This window comes from Tympanuchus pallidicinctus, unplaced genomic scaffold (assembly GCF_026119805.1).
Source record: "Tympanuchus pallidicinctus isolate F22 unplaced genomic scaffold, pur_lepc_1.0 scaffold3, whole genome shotgun sequence".
Taxonomy (NCBI): Eukaryota; Metazoa; Chordata; class Aves; order Galliformes; family Phasianidae; genus Tympanuchus; species Tympanuchus pallidicinctus.
In genome coordinates, this window is record NW_026294747.1 from 97,392,480 (window position 1) to 97,419,661 (window position 27,182).

At 39.6% G+C, this 27,182-nt stretch overlaps 1 protein-coding gene across 7 annotated transcripts in view; it reads left to right on the forward strand.

The window, feature by feature from the left end:
* Positions 1-27,182, forward strand: part of RBMS3 (RNA binding motif single stranded interacting protein 3) — a 700,498-nt gene that overhangs the window by 424,884 nt on the left and 248,432 nt on the right. For all 7 annotated transcript variants that reach the window (XM_052695879.1, XM_052695880.1, XM_052695881.1 and 4 more), the window contains one exon: positions 17,662-17,753. In XM_052695879.1, coding sequence (XP_052551839.1) covers positions 17,662-17,753 — 92 coding nt within the window. The remainder of the gene's footprint in view (positions 1-17,661; positions 17,754-27,182) is intronic.

Consider the following 27,182-nt stretch of genomic DNA (forward strand, 5'->3'; position numbering starts at 1 on the left):
GAAGTTGAATCATCATCAGCTGGGCTGTGGGAGAACAACTTTTCTCCTGTAGAAACCTGACTTTGAGAAGGAGAATAGTAATCTTATCCCTGGTTTTTGAATAAAAAATTTTATTTAAGGTATGTCTAAAATCTTTACAGGGCTCCAATTTCCTCTTTTTTTTTTTTTTTTTTTTTTCTAGCTGTACTTAGGGGTAGAAACACAGTGAGGTGGGGACTTGAGGGCTGAAATGCAGATGAGCATTGCCTGTCTTGTGCTGCCATAAATGGAAATATCACTGTGGTCTGGTTTCAGTTTCATTGTTCTATCTTGTCCTTAAAGGTTGAATAAAATGCTGAATGTCCTTGTGCGTGGTCTTGCTTGGAATATGAGACAGTACTCTTTCCAGAGTTTAATTTTGCCTTTCAGTTTCTAGTAAGTTCTGTTTCTGATTTATCTAGAAATTCTGACATTTTCTCTGTCTACCAATGAAACTTTTAGGAAGGTTCTCATATTATTTTGGCAAGCATGCTCCCAATTTTGGATGAAATCAGAAAGCAAAGAAACATATTGAACAACAAAAATAATGAATGTAATATATTAATAGTTTGGGGTTTGTTTTTTTGTTTGTTTGTTTGTTTATTTTCTTTTTTTAATTGGAAAAGCTTCATTTTTAAGCAAAGATTTGGAATAGTTTTTGCTTTATGTTTTTGCTTTCTTCTTTAATTGGCTCCTTTGTTGCTCTATCATTTAAGAATAAACCTTTCTGGTTACTTTTCACCTTTTTTCAAAGACCCCTTATTTTGTATTAAACTCCTAAGATATCTATTTCCTCAGCAGTCTTCTCATTTCCAATTAAGAAGCAACATTTTTTTCTTTTGAGAACTTCTGTTGCCATGAGCAAACAAGGGGCTGGATGAGGCTATAACAAAAAAGCTAGGGATGAGAAGATAGTGGAAGAAATAAATAAAATGGAGTAAAAGAATAATATGTTTGAAACAGCAGCAAATATGGGGAATAAAAACCTAAATATGTGGAAAGCATGAACAGAGGAAGCAAGCAAGCATTATCAGAGCATGAGGTCTTCACGCTCTCCATCTCTCTCCATCTCCAACGCCTTTGTTGATGTGATTGTGTATTTGCTGGAAGTGTGCAGGTTTTTCTGGAAATATTTTCCCTGTTGTCAATCCTGGATAGAATGATTCCTTTGAAATGACTTCTGGAAGTATCATTATCCAAGCCATTTTTCTAGACATAGTATGGGTCTTTTTGTTTTTAAGCAACCATTGGAAGCTGGGAGAAAAGGAGTAGCTGGAAGGTACAGAAGTGGATCATGTCAGTGTTGTAAAGAATATGGACAAAACTGGCTGGGGAAAAAAAGAAAGAAAGAAGGAAGGAAGGAAGGAAAGGAACAACCTGCTATGAAACCTAATGCAAATATATTCCTTTAAAAAAAAAAAAAAAAAAGAAGGGCTGGGGGGGTGGGGAGTGGGGTGATGTATGATTTTCTGTCATTTTTCTCCTGGAAAAAAAGAAAAAAGAAAAAAAAATAAAGAAAGTTGCTAGTCTTATTTCACTTTATATTCACATACATAAAATAAAAATACAGATGAAACATTCAATTTTATTTGTACTTGCTTTGATAGTACAATGGCCAGGAACTGTTTGTTTCAAGGGGGTCTGTTTCACCTCTTTGTTCCATTATGGGAATGAGTCTCTAATATTGTTTGTGTCTCCAGAGCCATGCCAGAAGTCTGCAGTTCTTGTCTTCCTGCACAGAACCGTTTTGCTTGGCTGTGAGCACAAAAGCTCTAGGGAGGCACTGTCTATTAAGGATAATTCTGTTTCAGCCTTATCCAATGCTTTTTGTCTTTTGTGTGGCTCTCTTGTACTGTGTAGTTTGGCTCTAGTTATAATCTGCATGCCTCTGGCTTATGAAATTTTGTGCTGGTTCAGTTGCTTTACAGTGGCCATGTTCCATACATTCTTTCTCAGCAGTTCAGAATTTGTATGTATGTACTGATCTAACCTGATCTCTTGCGCACAACCAGCATCAGAATTTTGTGTGGTCATTCCTGAGCAATCCCTATAAATCCAGGTTTGCATCAGACCATATCTGGAACCAACTGCAAAGCACAGCAGCTGTTGGAAGTGGAGATCTCAAAGCAGATCATGTGAGAATTAGAATTTTCAGAAGCTCCCAAGCAGGAGGTGCCACACAGCACAGTGCTCTGCTGAGGATACCTCTCTAATGTAGCCCTGCAACTGGTGACATCACTGCTAGATCTTGATGAGAGTCCTAAATATCTTGGATGTGCTGTTAGTGGCCTGCTCTGTGCTATGTATGCTGTGTTGTTCAGTGATGAGCAGATTTCTGATGGATACTGGAGTGTTGTGCTTAGCTTTGCCTGCTGCTCTTCAGGAGCAGAAAATCCCATTGACTTCCAGTGGCACTTCTAGAAGTGCTACAGATTTACTGAAGTGTTTCTAATAATCCCCTTCTAATTAGCGTCTTCTGTGGTCCACGTGGGTTGTTGCTGTTGCCACTGCTGCAGAACTGTGATTTCTATTACAGGAGGTCCCAGAGATCCTGAGGAGAACCAAAGCCCTATGATTCTGAATGCTCTCCTCATGAGTAGTAAAAAACAGGCCTTGCCCCGAGATCTTACAGCAACAGTCACTTTCTTTGTGATGTTCTGCAGAGAAGCAGTGTATACTGGGGGAAGGATTTTATTCAAATTCTTAAGAGGATACAGTGATGAAGAGCTTTGGTGCTACACGCAGTATCTGGGATGATATCCAAAAAGCCCAGATGTTTAGTCTTCAGTGGCTTCATTTTAAGCTATTAAATGTGGAGTTTATTTTTTGGTTGGAAGCTGACTCTTTACCAGTTTTCCTAGTGTGTACTGAAATGTTGACTTTCCTGAGGGAGGCTTGATTCTGTTGGTTAGCTCATTAAGCAAGTGCAATGCACTTGTTCCACATGTACGCAGCGGTGCTGGAAATATGCTATTTGGTGGGGATTTTTTTTAATTGGTCATCATTATCTATGACAAAAATGCTTTGATGCAGTAAATGCAAATCTCCTCAGTGACAAAACAGAACAGTAAACTAGGCAGAGTTGGATGAAGTTGTAGTGTGTGGCCTAAGGGAGGGAAAGGCTGCAGTATACTGTAGGCTGTTTCCCATTCGGTCACACCATCATGTTTTGCATGATACCTTCTATCTGTTTGTCTCTAGATAAAGGCAGAAAACAAGGCTAATTTTTTTTCTGTGTGCAATGTTTGTCTCAGCCACTGATAGAGGTTAAAAAAAAAAAAGAAAATCCCACCAACAATATATAAGAGAGTAGGGTGGTGTGATGTTACTGTATGACATGCCATGTATTTGTAAATACATCAGAAAATAGTATATCTCTCAGGTTAAGGTGAAGATTTCTTCTATGACTGTTCCTATTAATTTTAGGAGAGATGCTAAGAACTTCAGATACTATAGGCTTTCTCTTTCCAAATGTGTCAGCTATTAGAGCCTCATATTGTCTTTCAACACAGAGAAGAGAGCTGGGGAGATCGAGGCTATTCTGCCCCTCCGTAAAGTACTAGAGAGGCACTCCCCATTTTGTTCAAGGGTTCCAAGCCCAGTTTGAGGGAACCAGTACCACTGGGAAATGATTGCCTTAGGTGAGGGGTAAAGCTGTAAGGACAGAGAGCAACAGGCCAGTGATAAAACAAGCAGTGTGCAATCTTTGTAGTACAACCTTTTTACACTGAGAAAGCACATGCATGCCAAGTGTTCATCTGACTAATTCTTGCTGTTGACAGGGATCAGACATTCACTCTCAAAACTTTTACACATCTCCACATTGACAACACCAACATCTATTTGGTGTCTATAACGCCTTGCCTATCAGTCATGTTAGCTGTTGCACTGAATGTGAATGGGCCATCAACCCAGGGACTGACCAAAGATGCAGAGGGGTTTGAAGGGTCACTTCTGCTTCCTGAGAGACTGAAAAATAATTTCACATTGCTGGTTCTTCAATATGGTGTATGAGATGTAAAATATCTTTTTATAAGCATTTTGGCTTCTTAGATAGGATATGTTTTCATGGTTTATGTATCCTGACAAAACACACCCCTGCTTTCTCTTTAAGTCTTGTTTATTTGATGTACCAAGCAGATACAGAGCTATTATCAGAAAATAAACTTAGGTCCTACCACAGCCATGTACTTTATACTGTTATTACAATTCTTGGATTTTTATTAAATTAAATGCATCTCATAAATAAGAGATACTATAACATTCTGAATCACCCTCACTTTCAATTTTAAAAAAGATTAAGACTTTAATAAATAACGCCATAAATATTTATGTTCTGTCATTAAGCACTGAACTATATGAGGGTGGCTCCAAAAGTAATGCCTTGATGTTGGCGCATGATGTCAGAGATACAGCAGTAGAGATTGAACCTTCCCACCAATATTCCATTAGATTTTAGTGCCATGTGACAGGTGGCAGCAAAGGAGTAATCTGTCAGAATGGAGCCTGACTTGAAAGTGTGTCTGAAGGAAAGAGGTGGAACGGAATTCCTCCATGTGGAAAAAATGGCACCCATTGACATTCATTGCCATTTGCTGGAGGCTGAATGTTTATAGAGACCAAACAGAGGATGTGAGCACAGTGAGGTGGTGGGTGGTGTGTTTCAGCAGTTTTGACAGCAACCATGGGTCACCTCCTCTGGTGCAGATTTTTACAACCACAGCATGCAGACTCTTGTTTGTCACTGCTAAAAATGTGTAGCTAAAGGTGGTGTCTATCTCAAAAAAAACAGTGCTCTAGCAAACAGTTCTATTGTACTTTTTTGTATCTCTTGTAGTTTCCATTAAATAGAAGGCATTACTTTCAGAGTGACCAATGTATATACCTTTCTCTAAGGTATTGTGGGTTGGAAGTTGTTCTCTGCTATACTTTGTTTCACTTGCAATATATGGCAATGATTAACCCTTAAGGTTCCCCAGAGACCATCAACAAAATGCTTGTATGTTCAAAAGATGCCTGAACAACAGAACTACTGAGAAAAGTCATGAGTGTTGTACCTCCTTGCTGATAACACTGTTATCAGTTGCCAGCTTAGACATGTCAATCAGCCTCATTGGCAACAGCTGATTACTTCTGTCTTTCTAAGGCAGGTGCTGGTTTTCCCATCTCATCTGTGATGATATTGCTACTAAAATTCCCTTGATACTTGCTCATTACACAAAGTTGAGAAGCGTAAGGCAATTATACAGAAAGGTAGTTAGGTGATCCTGGAGTCTGAGAAACAGGGAAAATCCAATAGAAAAAGTATCCACTTAAGAAGTAATAGGAAAAACTGTGCACTGGAATTTGCAAGTTTTTTTATAGAATAAAGAAAAAGGATAACAAATATAATATCATAGAATCATTAAGGTTGGAAAAGACCTCTTAAGATCGTATAGTCCAGCCGTCAGCCCATCCCCACTATGCCCACTATGTTCCTCAGTTCTACATCTGTGCTTTTCTTGAATACCTGAAGGAATGGTGTCTCTACCACTTCCATGTGCAGCTTGTGCCAGTGTCTCACCAGTCTTTCAAAGACAACATTTTTTCCAAATATTCAATCTGGATCTCCCCAGAATACCTCCCTTGAGCCTCCTCTTCTCTGCACTAAACAATCCCAGCTCTGTTGGCTGCTCCCCATCAGATTTGTGCTCCAGACCCCTCACAGCTTCCTTGCCCATCTCTGTATATGCTCCTGGGCCTCGATGTCTTTCTTGTAGTGAGGGGCCCAAAACTGAATACAGATGATCCTCTAAGTGCCAAAGCCAAAAAATGGACACACCTCTGAAGGCAACATGGGTGATAAAAGGATAAATCACTGGAGAGCTTTCCAGTATATAAACAATTATATTAGTGAAATTCTAAGTCATTGGTGTAACCCCATGTGGTCACGTTGTGCTGGATAATAGTCATCCATCCTACAGGAAGACTGAAGATGCCTCTTTTAGACTCGGTCTATGAGCTTGTGAAGGCTTGTTGTAGACATGAGTGTCAGCGTGAGAAAGCTTTCTGCATGTTGGTACTTGTGCAGAGGCAGTTGTCCTTTGCCTGGTCTAACCTTGAATGCTTCATAGCCATCATGCAGGCAGTTTCAATATACTCTCTAGTTTTTGTCCTTCCTACCTCTGCAGTCTGTGACTGCTGGGTATTGTACCAGTCGGTGATTTTAAATGCAAGCTGACAGTCAAAATAACACTAAATAGCTACCTTAAATCACAGGAAAAAAAGGAAGGCTTTTACATTAGGTTAAAACATTAAATTACTCATTTTTTCATATGCTTGAGTTATATGGCCTGTAATTATAGGAAAACTTTGACAGGTTCAGAAATTCAGATTAGATTAAACGACAACATTTTAGTTTATCTGCATCTTCAGCTTACATAGATTGTAAAATTATCTTGAATCTGAAAAATAGATTGGAGATCTTGGACAGAGATTTCCTGATGTGATTTCTTCTCAATTTTTTTCTTTTCCTTTTCTTTCTTTCTCAGCCTGGAAAAATCATAGCTATTTCTAGGGTACTGTAATAATAGCATTTTTTGAACTTCAGGCTACAGATAAATGTGGTAGACATATAATGAGAGGCTCAGAGGGAGAAACTAATATTTAACCACAGAAGGATCTATTGAAAAACAAACACACAAACAAACAAAAACAACAAAAAAACACCCTATAAATAGTGATGGGCAATACATTTGTCATACTCTGGGGATACTTAAATACTGATTGCTTGAAATACCATCTAAGACCAGAATCTGTGGACACTGAACCTGCACTGTCTCTGTTACATTGGTTTTCCTCTGAACTGCATGTTGTGGCTTATTATGCTCTGTGCTGCCCATCTAGCAAACCCTGTCCTTGCTCATACAGAAGTAATAGTGAGGGTTAAAGGAGGGGTGACAATCTACTTCCCTCTGACTCTCATTGCCAAAATATTAAAATGGTATAGAGCCACAGGGTTCAGTGGGTCTTCGGAAGGGCACAGATAAAAGAAGAATTTACACTGCAGAACTTAATCCAGGTTGGACACTCTTGGGGATTGCAGTGCTCTGGCATGTGGTTTCTGTAAAATGTCAATCCCTACATGATCTGATCTTCCCTTGAAGGAGAAGTGAGGAAAGAAAAATGAAAGAAGCACCGTCCCTAGAAATCATTCCTTGAAAGCACACTTCCCTCATGCTCAAAAAGTCATTGGTATTTTAGCACTGACAGGATGGTAGTGTCGTGATTCTTTTCTTAGTATCCATGTAATGAAATATTCACAACATATTGCTTTTCTCTGCCTAGATCTCCCAGGCATGTTGAGTGTTGATGAGTTGGAAAAGCAGCTCTTTGTGTGTTATCCGAAACGTTTCTTATAGCAAAGGTTGACATGCCAGAATTGGCCAACTGGCATGAAGAAAAACATTTCACTTCTTTGGAAAGTGCTATCTCTTTGCTGCCTCTTAGAAACTACAGTTGTTTTCTGAATTACAAGTGGTTTGCATAAGGAACATAAATTGCTGTGCTCTTTATCACTGCTTACTGTATGACAAATATACAATCCAATTTTTCAAGTGTGGTGTTTTGAAAATGATTATGTATTTGAAATGAAAACCATTTCAGTACTTGAGCATCATCTCTCTGGAACAGGCTGGATAATAACATGTTCATCACCTTGGGTTATTTTAATATTTCCTGAAGTCTGCACAAGATGCTTTCTATTTTCTTGTCAAAACATACTGAAATGAAAATTATTTTTAATAAAGTACAGTAATCACCGTGTGATCACTAAGTGCATCTTCTCTTGTCAGATTGTTTCTTCCCACTTGTATTTGCAGTTACTTAATGTTATGATTGTCAAGCAATCCTGCATCAAGAGGAAGAGAATGGAATATTTCATTTCTGGCAGAGATGTCGTGTGATTCAGGACATCCTTCTTTGCCTCCTAGAATACTATCACTGTTTAAGTCTACTGTTGGAAAAGCTGACTACTCAAGGACTTCATTTTTTTTCCCTGCAATATTTCATTGCTCTCTCCCATAAATACACATATATTGAAAGCAGAACTCCTATTGACATTCTGTTTTTCCTTTTCTGTCCCATAAATACTGTTGGAATGATGTGCCACACCTGTAGAATGCTTAGCGTGACTGCTAACATGTCTAACTAGTCCACTGCAGTTAGTCTTACAGCTTCTTAGGGTACATGTCCCTTTGCTGCCCAGCTGGCAAATAACTTGCTTAGCTTTAGGTAACCTCTGGTCCAGTCAGAAGAGAAAACTGTTTGTCTACACAGAGGATGAAAGCTTTCAGAGGTTACGGCCGAATGATTTGTTTCTAAGCTGTTTTTCTAGACCAGGTTTTTCACTCAAGTTACTCAGCTCTAAAATAAGTGATGGACAGATCTCAAGAGATTTGGTTTCATATCTTACTCAAACATTATCCAAGCTAAGTTAAGCTCTGGAGTCTACATAACTGAGCTTGAAACCTCATAAGAACAGACTTTCTCGTGAGAGTGTCAGTGTTTCTTGCTGGCTAGAAATACCAAGAAAATAGTCTTTCTTGTGGTATTTTGGAACTTCAGCATCTGGACACAGCTGTGAAATCAAAGAGGAAAGTGAATATGAAAATATGAAAAATAATTGTTTAAAAAGTCAACCATTTTTAACTTTTGTCTGTGAGGCTCACGTCTAGTTTTTGGTGAAGCTATTAATTGATATCATAGATCTGGATCTGAAAGTGAGAACTTAATTTGAAGTGCAAGTTCTGGCTGTCTTCTTGTGGTTATTGCAAAACACTAATGCTTGTGAGTCACAGTATTTCTTTAGTCAAGGGAAGAAACTGTTGTTGTATCTTTCCCTCCCTTTTAAGTAAATATGGAATTTAGCAATGCTGTTGGAGAACTTGTGTTTTGGGAGAACATTTTGCTTACTTCAGCCGCTACTTCGTATGTGAAATTTAGCTCAACCTCTGAGCAGCAAGGAATGCCTTATGCTAAACAAATGTAGTAAAAATAATCTTAATGATTACAGGACTTATACTTAAATTAGAAATGTTATAGTACTAAATAGATGTAATATGAAATCATGTTTCTGTATACAGAAATTTTAAATGTGAGCTATTACCCTATTTAAAAAGTGTTTATCTTGGTTTTGGATTTTTACAATGAATTGATGGGTCCTGCAGAGAGAGTAACTTCCAAAGGCAATGATGGAAAAACTCATTTGTCTCTTGTCCTTCTGCCACTGCAAGATTTACAATATGTTCTCTTCTTCAGTCAGCCTGCATTTGGTAACTTGAGCAATGAGACTTCTATCATTTGCTTTGTACAACTCATCTAAGTTTGCACTGTTAGCAGAATACAAGGAAACATTTCTTAACTTTTCTCTTGGCTTATCTTTGCCATAATTTTTGTTCTTTGGCAGGTGCTTGTGAAGTCTTACACCTCAGTGTTTACACTGATCATATTCTGTAATTTGGTTACCTGCAGGAACTCACTCACATTCAGGGTCACTCTTATGGCCTCAAACACTTGCCATATTTCTTAGGAGTAATCAAAGAGTTCTATTGGATTTCTGGGGGGTTGTATTTGTGTACTTTCCAGAGTTTTCTTCAGCTTCCCAGTCTTCATGGTTCTGAATTGACAGTAACGCAGCATAAATGGTGAGCGAGGGTCTTTGAGTGCAATATCACTTTCTTGATCAGTGCACCTGTGAAATTTGCTCTGTTCCTCCCTCTCCTTGCTGTCGTTATTGCAACCATATTTCATGAAGAGTTTTTGTAAGGTCTGCTTCTTATTCTTGAGAGAGTGATTTTGAATAATTACTTTCCAAGGGAATATAAATAGATGTATATTTGCTTACTTAATAAGTACTTCTTTCCCACAACCTAAAATTTTATAGCATTCTTCGTACTGTTACATTTACTTGTTAGAGATTGCAAAAAGTTTGAATTTATTAACAGTTTAAAGTATAAGAAAGAATAATCACAAGTTCCATACTTAGTGTTTTTGTCTGTAAATATCACTAATTAGTTGTGCAACTAATAATAACCTGCATTGATATAAATTCTGTTTAAATCAAAGTAATTGAATATTCAAATTAAGAATGTGTTTGTAAACAGATGTCTAAAAATAGTTTGTTAGTTACTGACAGGGTTGCTTTTCTCAATTTCTGCTGTGATAAAGGGGATTCAAATAAAGCAAGAAGTAAAAGAAATCACTGCAGGAATATAATCTAAGTGACAGTTTTGTGCCATGTTTCCATATCAAACTAAAGCAAACAAAAGATAAAGCTGTATACGCATACTTAATGTAGATGTGTCTCTAGGGGGTGATCTGAAATGAAGGGACTGTCTTTTCTTTCCTGCATTTAAGACTCTCAGTTTCCAATTATTTTTCTAACTATCTGTTAGCTGTTTTAATTAAAATGTGAGGATTCACCACTTTCTAGTCAAGAACATTGTTACAAAGTGGGGCTTTAAATACTGTAATCATTTAGACAATTCTACCATTATTCGGAGCATTTGGAGCTGGAGAAATATTTCAGCACAATCTGAACAATGAAAGAAAAATCTGTTTTCAGTAATTTTGTGTTCAAGGGCGATTCAACCTCTTTGCTCCGTAAGTCTAATTTTCCAAGGCTTATAAGACTTTAATTTGATTCTTTATCTGAGCATAAAACAAAGGCTGAGAATTGCGTAGTAAATTACTGGGTAATCGCTTCTTTGCGGACTACCTGATTGTCAAAGTGAACACTAGTTTTTAAGAGAACTCTACGTGCTGGGCCAAAGTGAGCTTTATAGCTAAAACTGACTTATGATTAAATGAAATCCAAGTGGTTCCATCTAGGCATTAAGGACAACCACCTCACTGATTATTATATATTTGCTGAGTTATATATGTGTAAATGTATTAGTACTGCTGCAGGAACTTCGTGCTGGTGCCTTCAAATATACTCAGACAAATATGCTGACCTCTTAAAGAATAAAAATGTATTTAGGATAAATGTATTTCATTTCATGATTTCCCAGTTCAACAGGTACTTTTGACTGCTGTCCCTTCCCAAGACAGATATTTCTCTCCTTTCCAGAGCCCTCTTTGGAAATGATATTCAGTTGCCAAACTTTGAGCAACGTTAACAAACACACTGATAAAGAAAAAGAAAAAAAAGAAAAGAAAAAAAAAAGAAGTGTTGTCTTAAAATCAATGTCTCGTTTTTTCTAAACAGTTAATTCTTCTTGAAGACCTGATGTAAATTATATCCTTGGTCTTGTCTGTTCTGGATTTGAGGTCTGATATATAGAGTTCTAGATGTCCAAAAACAAGACGTAGGAACTTTGCTATGTTAAAAATATACTGATTGGAAGCAGAACCCCAGATGGTCTGGTGTTCCAGCAGAAGAAAATCAGTTTTCAGTATAATGGAACTGTTGTAATTGCACTTGACCAAGTTTTATTTCATCTTTACACGACTGTGAGAGATTTCCATTTTTATGTGAAATTTACACACATTTTATGTTTCCTGCCATTCAGACTGGATGCATTCTATTTCTACAAAGATCCTAGCTAATGGAAACAATGCATTATAACTTCTGATGAAGGGAGCTTAGTGACTTCAGTGGAACCAGAAGAGCTCCACAGTATGCATAAGCTCCCCATCAGTATATTTATGTACTTCTCTAAGAAATAAACAACAAAAAAACAAGATTAGCTAAAAGAACATGCACACTTCTTCAGTCCAGTTTGTATATACCATCTCCTCCATCTCATCATCCATCCTTTCCCTTTATTTCTGTGTGAGCATGTTGCTGTAAAATGCAGAGTTCTACTTGACTTGAATCCAGGTGATTGAAAGCAGTACCTGGCCAGGAGTCAGATGTGACACTGGGCCTTGTGGCAGGGTAAAGCAGTGTTTCCCAATCCCAGATTATCCTCTGTCCTTCATCACAGCTTCTTCTTTCCCATGCTTTGCCAGAGGCATCAGATCTCCAGCTCCGCTGCATGCCTAGGCTCCACACCTTGCTGCTGGGAAAGCACACATCTCCTGGCCTTTACTGTTGTTTTCATTTTTATTTTCCTTTATTTTTACTCATGTCACTGCACGCTGGGGCTCCCATGTGTGAAGGACTCGTGCCCACTGGGGGAGCACACCATCATCTGTGCTACTGCTGTACACTCTGCCCTAATTGTGGGGACAGCAAGTGGCAGGTAGCCCCTTAAATTATTTGGTGTTACCCTTGAGTACCCGATCAGTCAGGGCAATTCAGAGTTTGATGTCTTAGAGCTACACACACCTGCAATTACTTAAATCCACAAAACTGCACCCACAGGTATTTGCAGGCACAAAAAATGTTGGCATAAAATTAGAGGCCATTTCCTAAAACTTGTGCCTAAATTCTGATGATATAGTATATGAGGGGTTGTTATTTTGAAATGGATTTGCGGAAAGCAATTGAAAATCTCCAGGCATCCCATCTGTGTTTAAAGTAACAACAATAACAAAACTTTAAATTAGCATAGGAGATTTAAGACATTTCAGGAAAACATTGATTAAATCTGCCAATGAAATGAATGTGTTTGGCGAGTGACCTAATTAGTGTATACTTGGTTCTTTTTCACTGCACTGCTTACCACTAATTGCTGTTCTGCTGGTCTTCTCCTGACAAGTAAGAAAAAACAAGGATGAGGGATTTGTTGAGGAAATAGTGACATTCAGTTTTAATTCATTTGAACCTGCTGCCAAGCTTAATTATGGAGCTGCAGAATGGAGAGCAGGAGGCCCCCAGCCGCTGGGGTTGTAGGAGACTGAGACATTTAGCGTCTGCTGGGGTATTCAGGTAGCACTTACTGCAGCAAGCTATAAACTTGTGCTTGCTGACGCTTAGCTGTTTTTTTTCCCCCACAGGTACAAAATCACTGCTTTTATTCCTGAAATTTAATTATTTAGCTATAATGGCATCAAGCCAAAACAAAATTACAGGCGTTTTATTTCTTGTAGGAAAGGTCGAACAATTAATCTAGATAGTCTTGTCTTGTTTTCTGGTGTGTGGGTTGTCGAGTTTTTTTTTGTGTATTCACATTTACAAACTAGTCATACATGTCACGCCACAAAAGAATTGGGGATCTCAACTCTTTAAAAGAGTGGATAACAGCAAGACAAGGGGAAATGGTTTGAAGTTGAGGGAGGGAAGATTTGGGTTGGATATCTTTACTATGAGAATGGTAAGGTGCTAGAACAAGCTGCCCGGAGAGCTTGTGGATGCCCCATCCCTGGAGGTGTTCAAGGCCAGGTTGGATGGGGCAACCTGCTCTAGTATTAAATGGGGAGGTTGGTATCCCAGCCTGTGGCAGGGGAGTTGGATCTTGATGATCCTTGAAGTCCCTTCCAAACCAAGCCATTCTGTGATTCTGTGTGTGTGATCCCAGAATCAATGTACCCAAACTCACCTGCACTGTAAGTGCTCTTGATCTAAGGGACTTGCATTGGTAATTAGTTCAATTTCTGACTCTCCCAGTAGCAAGTGATAACGTAGCTCTCCCTATTTGTGCCTTGTGATCTTAAAGGAAAAGGGCAGGATGTCTCATGAGGAAAGAGGAAATAATTTTGGTTTTGGTTTCCTGTAGTAGAGATTGATTCTTGTGAGCAATCTGGAGGTCGTGGCATAGAAGCTGCATGTGCTTTACATGATGTTCTGCACAAGAACTGGAAAAGATAGTCCATAGATGAGAATATTCATGAGGCAGTGATCAAAATAATAAGAGAAAAAAAAAAAACGCACAACAACAACCAGAAACAAAACACAAAGCCAGGCACTGGAATTTGAAGATAGGAGAGAGTGGGGCTGGTAGGTTCTGCATTTGTTTTTCAGACAAGGAGAAGCAGTGCAGACATTTTCTTACAGCAACAGCATCCAATTGGCAGACCCCAGTCTGAATCTGTCCCAAAGGACATTTCCAGCCCGCACACTGTCTTGTCCCAGGAGAGCCAAGGAACGGCTGGCTGAGCAGGAAGCCCAGCCTGAGTGGCCAGAGCTGGCTCTGCACCTGCCAGGGTAGCCAGCACAGCCTGGCCAGGGGCCAGGGTACATCCTAGCCTGGCCCAAAAGTCAGGGCTCTTGCATCTTGGGTGCTCATCTTTGCTATGGGGAGATCAGGAGGAAATGTCACAGCACCCACCCTTAGCTGCTGTCTAAACTCAACCAACCCTGAAAGTCGCATTAAAAATAAACATACATAAATACATATATATATATATATATATATATACATATTTTTGTTTGTTTGTGTATATGTATATATATATATATATATATGTAAATATATATATAACCTGTGCTACTTCCTCACTGCCCAAAACAACAACCACAACAAAATAAAAATGAAGTAAGATTCTAAACAAATGAAAAACTCAAGTACAGATCATCAGCGTAGCCTATAGACATCTATAGGGAAGAACATAAACTGTGCAGAAAGGCAACATGCTTGTTTTTCTGTTCCACAGCACTACAAAGTTCTTGTAAGGATACTTGAATGCTGAAGCAGCCTGGGAACTTGGCTTCCCCTGCAGCAGATTGATGTGCTTTGGAGTACTTTGCAGCCATGGAGTGATTTTGTCCTGATGTTCTGTGTGTGGTGGAGAGATGTGTCAGGAGCAGGGAGGGCCAGAAAGATGCTTGGAATGGAAATTAAGCTTGTGGGAAGGAGAAAGAGCAGCTTTGCAGTGATGCAAGTAGCATTAATGCCAGAATGCATAATGGCCAGCTGAAGATGCAAGATTTTTGTCTTGGGACTGTCGTTGGATCTATGACATGGATATCTTAGCCACTTGTGCCTATTGAATAAATGTTTAGGAGAGATCCACTGCTTTAAACATTATGGACTGATGTTAATCTTCCATAATCCATTGCTAGATGTGCCTGATCCCTACAGTACAATACTAGAACACTCTTCAATAATCCAGTTTATATTTACAAGCAATAATAACTTAGATGAGAATACTTACTGTGCTGCCTAGAAATTTATATTAAAAAATCATTTCCCTTCTCTTACTGCATACATGAATAGTGTGCTGTGCACTGATGATAAAAGTCAAATTCCGATGCTGTTATCTGTTTTTAAGGGAACTGTTAGCTTATTTTTGCACTGTCACCTCCAAGTTTTCTGGAATGAACTCAGTGAGAAATAAAAAGAAATTTTATGTCCTGAGAAGAGCACTTGCTACCCTAAAAAAATCATTTGCGCTGTTTGATCCAAGCCACCCCATGACTTCCCAATGCGTTTCAGGTTTCCCATTTGGCAGCTCTGGCTTCTTGACAGGATCTCTCCTTCAGCAATATTGCAATTGCCTCTGATCTGCTGCCCTCCCATAGGGCAGAGGCACTAAGGAAGCCAGAGAGATCTCTTGCTCTCCTGTAGCAGAGGTTTTTTGCTTCAAAACAGCATCAGTTTCTCTGTAGCTCTGCAGCTTGAAGAACAAGGCAGAGCAACCTGCCATGGAGAACAGGCTGGTTTCCAGGTGGTATGCTCTGTAGCTTTAAAAAAGGGAAAATTAAATGGGAGAAATTGAATAGATAAAGCAACCTTCTCCCGATTGACCAAACTTCGGTGTGCTTGTTATGACAGAGCTTATTAGGTATGCTGTCCAATACACAGTTGTTCAGACTTTCCCTCAATTTGTAGTAATGCCCTACCAAAAGCAAACAAATAAAAAATAACAAAAACAAAACAAAAACAACACACCGAAGTACTCCAAAAAGAACAACAGAAAAACTGATTGAGGAGAAAGGTTCAGATCTGACTTTGATATCGAAGTAGTGCTTTTCAGCATCTTCATAGGCTTTGTCAGCATTTTCTTTAACAATCTTGGTGCTTTTTTTTTTTCTAATTTCTTTTTCATTTTCTTTCGCAAATAAGATTTAAGCCAACAACAACAAAAATCCATACACATAAAATTATCTCATCATTGGTAATGCATACATACCAAAGAAGTAGAGAGAGATGTTTATAACCTGGGGCAAGGTGATCGCAAGCACACATTTTCATGCACAGATGTGGTACACAGAGGAAGGCAATGAGGCCTCACATGAGGAGGAAGAAAGGCTGGCAAGAGAAAAATGGATACAGCAGGAAAGCATATCTGTGGTTGCCTCCTGTATTATATGTGTTGACGTAGTAAATGGCGATGTCTGCAAAGGAGCTGTGATACTATAAATATGCTTGTGCTAATATTATTAAAGCTTTCAGGCAGTTCAGCTTCAAGCATACGGCTTCCAGGGGAGAGGTGGAGTCCAAACACAGCTTGGCTAAGCAGCATGTGCCTACCTGTGTCTCAATTGCTTAGTGGGATGTAGGCTCAGGTTTTCAAAGGGTTCCCTGGATGGATTGTGAAATCCATGCAGCTGCTTGGTGAGATTTTTAAGTCTTCCAAAGTCTGCTGAAAGCTTTATGTGCAAGACTTAAGTGCCGTTACGTGCTTAGAAGTTGTTAAAAATTCATTTTGTGTCCTCTTTGCCCATCTTTGTGTCGCTAGGCAAACAAAAATACTTGAGGGCTGATGTCCAGTAGGGGCATAACAGCACTAGTCCTTCTGCTTGAGCATGCCAGTCTTCCTCATGGAAGAAAAAAATGGGGAGGGATACAGTGAAGGAAGAAAAGAAGATAGGAGTGGTTAATAAGCTGAACTTCAAATACTGACGTAGTAAAGCCACTTAAAAGCAGATGACCATTCCTTACCAATTGCAGACAACCACTTCTTGTCAATCTGTCAGATGCACCTTCTCTAAGTTAATGCTAAACAAATGCCCTGAAGCAGCTCCTGGTGGGGCCAGGTGACGAGGTGAAAGGAATGGAGTATGAGCAGGCTGTGGTTATCCTACTATCTTCTGGAGCTATCTGGTGGATGCTGGCCCAGCACAGGTTCAGAGGTTTCCTGAGTGCTCCCACCTGCTGGAGGTCTGCTGTGGGCTCCCTACCCCACACACCAGGCTCCAGCTGGTTTTAGAGACCTAAGACCCTCGTACAGAGCTTCATCCTTGCCTGGTTAAAGGAACAGGGAAGGAGGGCTGTTTTTTCATGATCTAAAGCACTGCAAGCTGTAGATTTTTATAGCAGTTCTCTATAAGGGCACATTGTCTGCAGAGACCATTTTTATGTAAACTTGTATCGCAAAATGGATGCAGGCAGCAACATGAAATGGGGACGGCTGCCCAGAATGGAGATGGTGGTTGCTCACCTGGGCAGGTGGCAAGGACTGTGCCTCTTCTTATGGAAGAAATAGAGCAAGAACCCACTGCACCAGAGCTCTGACAGGGAAAGTGTCCCACTTTCCTATCAGGACAGGCAAAGGGCTGCTGTTTGTCCCCTCTCCTGCACACCTTGCTTCCCTTTGAAGCCTCAAGTCATTGCATTTCTTTAGATCTCATTAGGTCAGGAAAGGACTAATTAGTTCTAAAGAAGGCAGGAAGAAAGCCAAGAGAAACAGAGGAGTGATGGCTGCTGGTAGTGGAAGTGCTACCAGAAAATAGTGACAGTGCAAGAGAAGGAAAGGTCTTCCTTAAGCAATTAAATATTTATCTATGTGCAGCTTATGGCTAATGATAATATGTATTTATTGTTTATTTTTTAGGTTACGGTTTTGTAGATTTTGACAGCCCAGCAGCAGCACAGAAAGCAGTAGCATCTCTCAAAGCAAATGGCGTGCAAGCGCAGATGGCAAAGGTAAGAGCAACTGTGTAATTACTAGTTTAATTGAGCTGTGTGTCATTTCTGAGCTGTGAGATTTTCAAGAGTTTGTTTTATTCCTGTTTTTTGTAGGCTTTTGGATTGCGTATTTCATTGTTTCATCCTTTGGTTTGCCTTGTTTGCCCTGTGATCTGTTCTCCAAGGGTCATGTCTTATGCGAGAGGTTCTACTCTGATTCCCAATTTCCAACTGCCCTGGAGTAGAGCTATTAGGTCCAGAGCACTGCAGTGGCAGAGAGCTGGCAATGCCTTATCCTGGCTCACTGGGAAGGAATTATGTAGTTGTCTCCATTGGGCTCCTTTGCCTTGGAATGTACAGGTCTATAAAGGAGAGAAGTCTCAGTTTGGCTTTTCCTGTACCTTTATTTTAAGAGTATAAATAGAATTGTACAAGATTTTCTGAAAGAATATTTGCTAGAGATTGCCTGAAGGGCATTGGCATGTGTTGTTAGGAGAGGCTGCAGGAGCCATGCTTTGCATCTTGCAGCAAGCATCCAGCAAGGTGAAATACTCTGGTTCTGGAAACATCCTTTGTTCATAAGCAAGGGGCTGTGGGGTTACGGGAAATAATTATCATGTGCTCCAGCTGCTGCCTTTCCAAAGGCGTAATCATGTGTCTTTGGGCTCTAGAGTGTGTCAGCTGATGAAAATAGGCTCAGCTTTGTACTTTCGAAATGCCTTGTCTTACAGTCACTGCAAGCCCTAAGTATTGCCTGAGTTTGTCTGTGTAGAAATGACACCAGCCTAGAGTCTTGAACAGTGAAAACAAATGGGTGACATGAAAACAGAGACAAATCAACTAATAAATAATCACAACACGTGAAAATTTCAATTTAAAGGAGTACTGATGATTTAAGCCTTTACTTTTCAACAATATCATACTAAAAGCATCTTTATCTTAAAAAAAACAAACAAACAAACAAAAAAAAACCTTTGTGGTAAAGGGTGTTCTTTTACCCTATACGGAACTACGCACACAATGCCTTAAAATAACTGGGTATGATCCATGTATTTCTGTTTAACAGAGCCCCAGAACACAAGCTAAGCTGCTTTATAGAATCATAGAATAATTAAGGTTGGAAAAGACCTCCAAGGTCATCTAGTCCAACTGTCTACCTACCACCAATACTGCCCTACACTAAACCATGTCCCTTAGTTCTGCATCTACATGTTTCTTGAACACCTCCAAGGGTGGTGACCTGTCCACCTCCCTGGGCAGCTCATCCCAATGCCTCACCATTCCTTCGGAGAAGAATTTTTTCCTAATATCCAACCTGAACCTTCCCTGGCACAGCTTGAGGCTATTCCCTGTAGTTGTATCGCTGTTACTCAGGAGAAGAGGCTGACCCCCACTCACCACAACCTCTTTTCAGGGAGTAGTAAAGAGCAATAAGGTTTTCCCTGAGCCTCCTCTTCTCCAGACTGAAGATGTCTGGAGAAGACTGAACAAGTCTGGAGAAGTTCCCTCAGGTGTTCCTCATAAAACTTGTGCTCCAGACCCTTCATAGCTTCACTGCCCATCTCTGGACATGTTCCAGGGCGTCAATGTCTTTTTGTAGTAAAGTGCCCATAACAGAACACAGTATCTGTGGTGTGGCCTCACCAGAGCTGAGTACAGGAGAACAATCACCTCCTTGGTGCTGGTGGCTTCACTATTTCTGATACAAGCCACGATGCCACTGGCCTTTTTGGCCACCAAGGCACACTGCTGGCTCATGTTCAGCTAAGTGGCAACCAGCACCCCCAGGTTCTTTTCCTCAGCACAGCCTTGAGCCTGTAGTGATGCATGGGGTTGTTGTGACCAAGGTGCAGGACTGGCATTTGGTCTTGTTGAACTTCATCCCATTGGCCTCAGCCCAGCTATCCATTCTGTCCAGATCCCTCTGCAGGGCCTTTCTACCCCAAGGCAGATTGACACCTCCTCCCAACTTAGTATCATCTACAACCTTACTGAGAGTATATTCATTCCCCCTCGTTCAGGCCATCAATAAATATATTAAGCAGGTCAGGCCATAATACCAACCCCAGCAGAGCACTGAGTGGTTGCCAGCTGGATTTAATTCTTTTCACTGCCATTCTTTGGGCCTGGCCCTCCAGCCTGTTCTCTACCCAGCAAAGATTATATCTGTCCAAGCCATGGGCTGCTAGCTTCTCTAGGAGAATGCTGTAGGAGACAGTGTCAATGGCTTTGTTGAAATCCAGGTAGACTATATCAATAGCCTTTCCTTCTTCCACCAGGTAGGTTACCTGGTCATAGGAGGAGATGAGATTGGTCAGGCAGGACCTGCCTGTCATGAACCCATACTAGCTGGACCTATCCCCCAGTTGTCCTGCACATGCTATGTGATCTCACTCAAGATCATCTGTTCCATCTTACCTGACACTGAGGTCAGGCTGACAGGCCTGTAGTTGTCCCAATACTTCTTTCAACTCTTCTGGTAGATGGGAGTCCCACTGGGAAGCCTCACATCCCCTGAAACTTCTCTGATTGACCAGGAACACAGACAGATGGTGGAAAGTGGCTTGGGATTCACCTTCAGCAGCTCCCTCTGCACCCTCAGGTAGATCTCATTTGGCCCCATAGACTTTTGACAGTCCAGATGAAGTAGAAGGTCTCTAACTGTCTCCACCTGAATCACGGGGGTTTTATTCTCCTCCCCAGTCCAGACTTCCAGGTCAAAAGGTGGTTTATTAGCTTTTAGTTTTTATTGACAGGTGGTGATAAAAAGGATAAAATGGATCCAAATTGGGTAAAAGATGGCAAGATGAAGAATGTGAACATCTACTAAGGATTCTGCTATCTTTTTTCCTCAGATATACTGAATCTCCTTGTTGAAATATAGGCAATTTGATGAGTTAGTCAAGCTGTGAAAAAGAAGCCAAAGACAGGAAATATGTTTTATGCTTCTGGTTGATCTCAAGTAGTTGTTTCTGAGGAGGACTGAAATTATAACTACAGAAATATGTAAAGTTGTGGGTTTAAAATTAGAGATGTTCAGTGTAAGATTAAAAGATAAACTTATATTCAATATTCTTAGGTGTCAACATTAGGACATATTTGTTGTGATTCAGAACAGTGAGCACTTGCATATGTGAAAGTACTGAAACCTAAATGTGACTTACAATGCTATTTTGGAATGCCCAGTGTTTTGGGAGCTAACCTCTGAGTCTGATGCTTTCAGAGTGGGAAGGCCTGTACAAGCCACTGAGGTTTGTTTTCTGGGGGTTCTGTGACTGGAGCCATTTGTGATTTCGAGGAGGCTGGCACGTATACTTCTTGTTTGCATAAGGATGACTGTATTTTTAATATTTAGCCATGGTGCCTGGAATCTGAGATAGGTCCTTTGTAGCGTGTTTGATAATTCAGGATAAATATACAACTGACTTTTCTTATCTCTGAAAAAATCTGGAACTTTTTAGAAAAACGGATTGAATGGAAACTGAGACAGCTTTACACAAAGTACCTCACATTGCTGAGAAGTCAGGAGCCTGGGAAAGCAAGTCTATCTGGAGAAAGAAGTTAGCTTTTGCAGGTGTTGGAAGCCAAGTTGTGTAACAGGACTAAAAGACACCGCTACCTGCCAGTGTCTGAATTAACAGTGGATGCTCAATGAGCTCTGAAAAAAAAAAAAAAAAGAGGTGGAAGAAGAATTTCTGGAAATTTATCCAGAGCAGTTTTGTTCTGACAACTGCTTAAATTAGTAGTAAGTGGTGGCAGTCTCATGAAAAAAGACTTAAGTGTGAAGAAATTACACAAAATGTTTGCATGCTATTCCTTTGCAAAACAGAGTCAAAGTTCTTTATTTTCTCTTCTACATTCCAAAACAGGGGAACTGCCAGGGAAAAGACAGAAATCTATGCTCAGTGAATGTCAAAAATCTTAGTTCAGACATGAATGCTTTTGAATGAAGGTGAACAAGGTGTTGGCCAGCTTTTCTTTGCACTGGCCTTCTCCAGTAGCGAGGAAAAGTATACTGAAATGTCGGCGTATTCTGTGATGTTTTCCTGGAGAGAGATCTTGCTCGGAAAGAGAAGTTCTTTCTCAGTTTTAACACGATATAGTTTTTCTCATAGAAATCCAGAATCTTATTTAAAAAACAAAAAGCAGAACTGAACCCCCACCCATGCTGGCTAACAGAAGTATCTTGTGGATACTTGAGTAAAATATGCTCATTTTATTGATGTTTAAATACAGCCACCTCCCTCATTTTTATAGCATTTGGACATCCTTTTGGCTGATTTTATTTCAGTGCTGCCTCTGGAAGAAGGTTAAACTCTGGTGGATTGATGCTCCAAGTCCCATCTCTGTTGGAAAACTTGTCCCGTCAAGGCTAATACTTGCTGTAACCCTATGCAGGGAAAAACACCATTAAACGTGTTTGAATCTCTCATTTTGTTCTCTTGGATGCTGTTCAGCCTGGTGCAAAGCAGACAGGAAAGGATTCAGTAGAAGAACAGCAGTGCTATGCTTGCAGGGGTGAGCAGAAGCCTGTGGATGGCTGCCCATCCAGTGGGATGGGGACAATCCTAGCCTCCTACCATCAGATCTAGGCTCTCTTAAACATATGCACTCTCTTTTCCTCTTTGGTTTTCTCTCACATAAGCACCCAATGCAGATTTTGACTACTTCCACTCTCTTACATTCAGTGACTTTCCTCTAAGTTGTCCATCATTAGCAAAATTCCTTACACTTTGATTTATTGGAAAAAAAAACCAAAACAATAGTATGGAGCTGCTGACTGATAACATTACTTCATACATATTTTTGGTCATCTTTGGAATCAGTTCAAACATGCAAATTCATTGCGTGTGAGTGTACTTGTCTGGGCTAATAGTGTCCTGGTGATTTTTTTGGCTTTTATTTTCATGCCGAAAATGTTGCAATTGATATGCAACTAGGTAGTCCTGTAGGAATAGTTGATTTATTTCTCTCTTTGCATTTGGAACCACAAAAACACAACACTGAAAAGATGATGCTTGTGTGCATGATCTATGCATCATTTTCATTTTTTCTGTGTGCTTATTTCAGGCATTTTATTGAAAAATGTTACAGACGGAACATGGAAAATTAATTAGGAGAATCTTAGTAGCACGTGAGTTGGCTTATACTAGTAGAGTATGAAAAACATATTAATGAAATCTATATGCACATCTATTTTTGACATTTGCAACTGTCCTGAAGAGCCCTGTACAGTATATTTGTAGTGAGACTTCTAAATCTGCTTTGTTGGTAAGCTTTTAAGTCTGAATTTGCCTACTGACTCAAGAGAAGCTAGTTCCCTAAATAACTTTGAGGATCTGAACTTCTGTCAGTGCTGAAACTGGCGTACAGTGCTATCGTAAGGATTGGGGATCTCACTACCATCTTTTATTTACAGTTCTGGTCTGTTGTAAAGGCCATGGAAGGCTGGAAGTTCCAGCAAAGACAGTTTATTGAAAAGAGCATGTAATGGCTTCTAGTATAATGGCTACTTAGCAGCTGATTATCAAGAAAGTTTTTTTAATCATGTTATTATGATAATTGTCTTCTCTGGGTTTGCTTTTTATATTTAATAATTCTTTTAGACATCCTCATTACCTGTGTCAGGAATGTGAACACTGAGGAAATATTTAATCAGTGTTGGTAGTTGTCTAAATCCAAGAAACATTTATTGGCTACTCTGATGCAATAATTGCTGTACAGAGTATATGCCACACAGCTTAGATTGGACAAGGCTGTATCAATAGACTCTGATTGGTTTTGTTCTTTGAGAGAAATACAGAAAATAATTTTGCTTCTTGTGTGATATTTTTCTCATCTCTCCATCATGCAGAAGCTTAAACACAGGGAGCAATCACAATTGAGTTGAAATGTGAAAGGGAAACTTTTCCCACAGAACAGAGCCAAGCATAAAAGCTTGTGAAAGGAGCAGAGAGTGGCTGCTCTAGAGTTAAATAGACAGTTTGTCTCCAAGGAAAAGGAAATCCCACAGAAGAATCTGGCACAACCAAGTGTGTCTGTGAGGAGTGCTCCGCTGTGAATGCTCCTTGCTGTCTTGCTAAAGCGTTTACTGTCTCACCCTGTACTTGTGCACAGTGTGTGTCCAATGCTGAGCTGAATCAATAACAAGCCTGGGTTAAATTACAGTGAAAAATTATAGCTGGGAACACGTGAAAGGTGATTAAGTTCAGATTTGTAAATTAGAGACGCCAGTGCCTCTCTTTTGTTTCCTTTCTTTAAGCAAGTCAGTCACACCAACAGAGCTCTTTCTAAGCAAAACCACATGCCCAGCAAAGCTGTACCATCCTTATCCTCTCACCTGTTTATCTGTGGTTGTTTTGCATGAGCTGCCTTTCACTGTTCTAAAGGGAGCAATAGTTTTCTTGCTGGAGTTGCCTCCTAGGTACAGTTTTTAATCAATGCAGAATATTCTTTCATTCTTTAAAGAATAGTGGTTAAGGAAGACAAAGGCGTTGTAGAGATGCTAAATTATTTGTTTGACGTAGGTTTTATAGATTTTGTTTTGTTTTGTTTTATTTTAATGAAAATGTGGTTTTCCAAACCCAGATATTTTTTTGTGAGATGGAACATTGAATTCGGGAATGAATGTGCTATAGCAAGGTGCTAAGTTTAAGTTCTAGAAAATCTGAAGCAGCAGATGATTTGGTCTTTTGAGTTTTCTAACAGTTACGGCTAAAGCAGTGAGCAGCTTTGTAAATAACATCAAATGTGATGGATTGAGATAACAGTGGAGATGGGAAGACTTCATAATCTTGTCCAGCCTAAAAAATGTCATGCTCCTATCTGAGGACTTTCTGGTAGCTTATGATACTGTTCCTGTTTTTAGATATTCACTAGCAAACATGGAGTGCATTAGCTGGAGCCATTCTTGAAAAAAGAATATCAAGTAATCCTGAGGATATTAAAATCCAAGTGCCCTTTCCCACACATGTGTATTTCTCCTGAAATGATGTAGGTCACCGTGAAGAGGATATTCATAGGCAATGCTTGTACCACATCTGCCAAATTTATACACAAAAATTTCTTCGGAGGTTTTCAGAAGTGCTTAACTTAGCATAATTCTACTCTCCTGGAAGTGAATGGGACTCTGCGTTGATTAATGGAAAGGAATTAGGTCAGCGCTATGTTCCTTTGTTCCTAAAGATCTTAGCTCAGCACCTTTCTTAACCACTTAAGTTAGCTTAGACAAATTTTATGGAACATATAATCATGTTTCTTCTCTACCTATCACCTCAAATAGACCTTGCCATGGCATTTTACTTCCCTATTCAAGTGCTGCTTTAGTTTCTAGATTGACTTAATTTTTTTCATACTGTAACTTCATCTATGATTAAAACATTCCTATGCCTTTGAAAGTTGCAGTGTAAATAATCAGCAAATATATCCATCTCCATGCTCCCAATGCCCTGCACCACAGAACAGATGCTGGTAAGTGAAAGACATAGCCAGCATTTAGGCTGAAGAACACTGGAATTACTGGGTTCTTTTCGGGTTATGAACTTCAGCCAAACAAGAATTGGCCTTTTTTCATAAACACACATTGTTCTTGACTTTCCTCTGACTTGGAACAGATTTGAATTGGTAATAATACTGCTGAAATCCACAGAGCTTTGGCAGTTATAGCTAGAAAGAAGAATGGGGCTCCCTATCTTTAGCACTCACATAGCTATACATCTTGGAAGCTCTTACACACTCTTTGCAAAACCTTTATGTTTACAGAACAGGAAATCTGAGTCTTGCAAATGAGTTAAACACTGGAGTCAGATTAATTCGTTTTTCCCTCCATACTCAGGAAACTCCGAACGCCCCGTGGAGGAGTTATCTGACCACAACTATGCAGCCTGGGAATCTACAGCTCAGGCTGAGAAACTATGTTCTAAATTCAGTAGGCACATCTTTACTCACCAGGAAAAAGGCAGTCCACACCAAAACGATCAAAAAACTGTGGTTTTAGAAAATATTCCTGTGGTAGAAAATGTACGTAGCCTTTCTTTTAGTGACATATTGTTTAATTACATTCTTCTGTAACTCAGCATGAGGACGATGCTTTTGTAAGTTGAGAAACAAAACATCATTGTATGTTTTGCATACAATGATGCATACAATTTTGCATGCTTTCTCAGAAGGAGATGATTCACGTGACCTAGAATGGGAGGATATGTGCATGCATTTCGGGGTATCACTTAGTTGGGCTGAGACAATAAAGCAATGCAATTTCTGTTCAAATTAAGCCACTGGGTTATTTTTGTTTGATTTGGAAAACAGGTGTGCAAACTTCAGTAGCATTTCTTTGTGAGTGCTATATGACTGTTCATCAGTCTGGAAATACACAAGTGTGTTTTCTGCCTGTTAGCTCAAATCTACTACTAATGCACACAGATATTCCTGGTGCACATATGCACCCCCCTCTGAATATCTAAATGTTACAGTATCAGTGAATACTCTGCTTGTTTTTTCCTTATTAATTAATGCCTCTTATTCAATTGTCATGTCTGAGTGACTGGGCTGTAATCTGAATAAATTTAGGTTTATATGCAATTTTCTTCACTAAGGAATGATAATTTTTACCACTGGGGGGGAAAAAAAAAAAAAAAAAAACCTCTATTTTTCTATATATAAAATTATCAGATTTAGCTCTTCTTGTGATACATGCAACAGAGTCATGATGACGGATAATTTCATTTTTTCAGTCCTTGGTCTTTCCTTTTATTTATTTATGCTCAGAAAAGGAAGTAATGACAAAATGAAGGCCCAAGTTCTATTTGCAGTCACATTAGTCTGACTTTGGAGTCATTGCCATAAATATATGTGATGAAGAATGTAAAACAGGTCATATTGGGTCAGAACAATGGTCTATCTAACATCAGATTCACTTTCTGATAGCACGTGAGAGCACTTGCCAACAGAGGAGTAAAAGGAGCAGGCAAGTATTTGAGAATACTTACCCAGAATGCCCTTTGAGCATCCAGAAATTTGTGGTTTAGAGTTTTCTGAGCTTGTATTTAATAACCCATCAGTCTTCCCTGCTTCCAAATGAAGATTTTCTCCCCTTTTTCTTGATTTAAAATGTTGGCAGCACAGCATGAAGAAATTCTTCAGTATAACTGTGCGTTCTTCAAAGAGCGTCTCCTTTGCTTAACTTAAACCTGCAATGCTGATTTCATTGATTGCCTGTTAATTCTTGTGTTGAAAGAGACAGAAGGCTCTTGTTCCCTGTGAATCTTTTTTTGTGCCACTTAGGATTTTATAGCACATGATCATAGCTTCCCTTAATCCTTGTTCTTTTTGTACTTTTATGAAAGATGCACCAGCATGTGCATGTGCATGTGTAAATAAGGATGCAGTACTTACAGCAGAGGTCCAGTTGCTAAGTAATGAACGTGAAGCACGGTTTAAAGTGTGTTT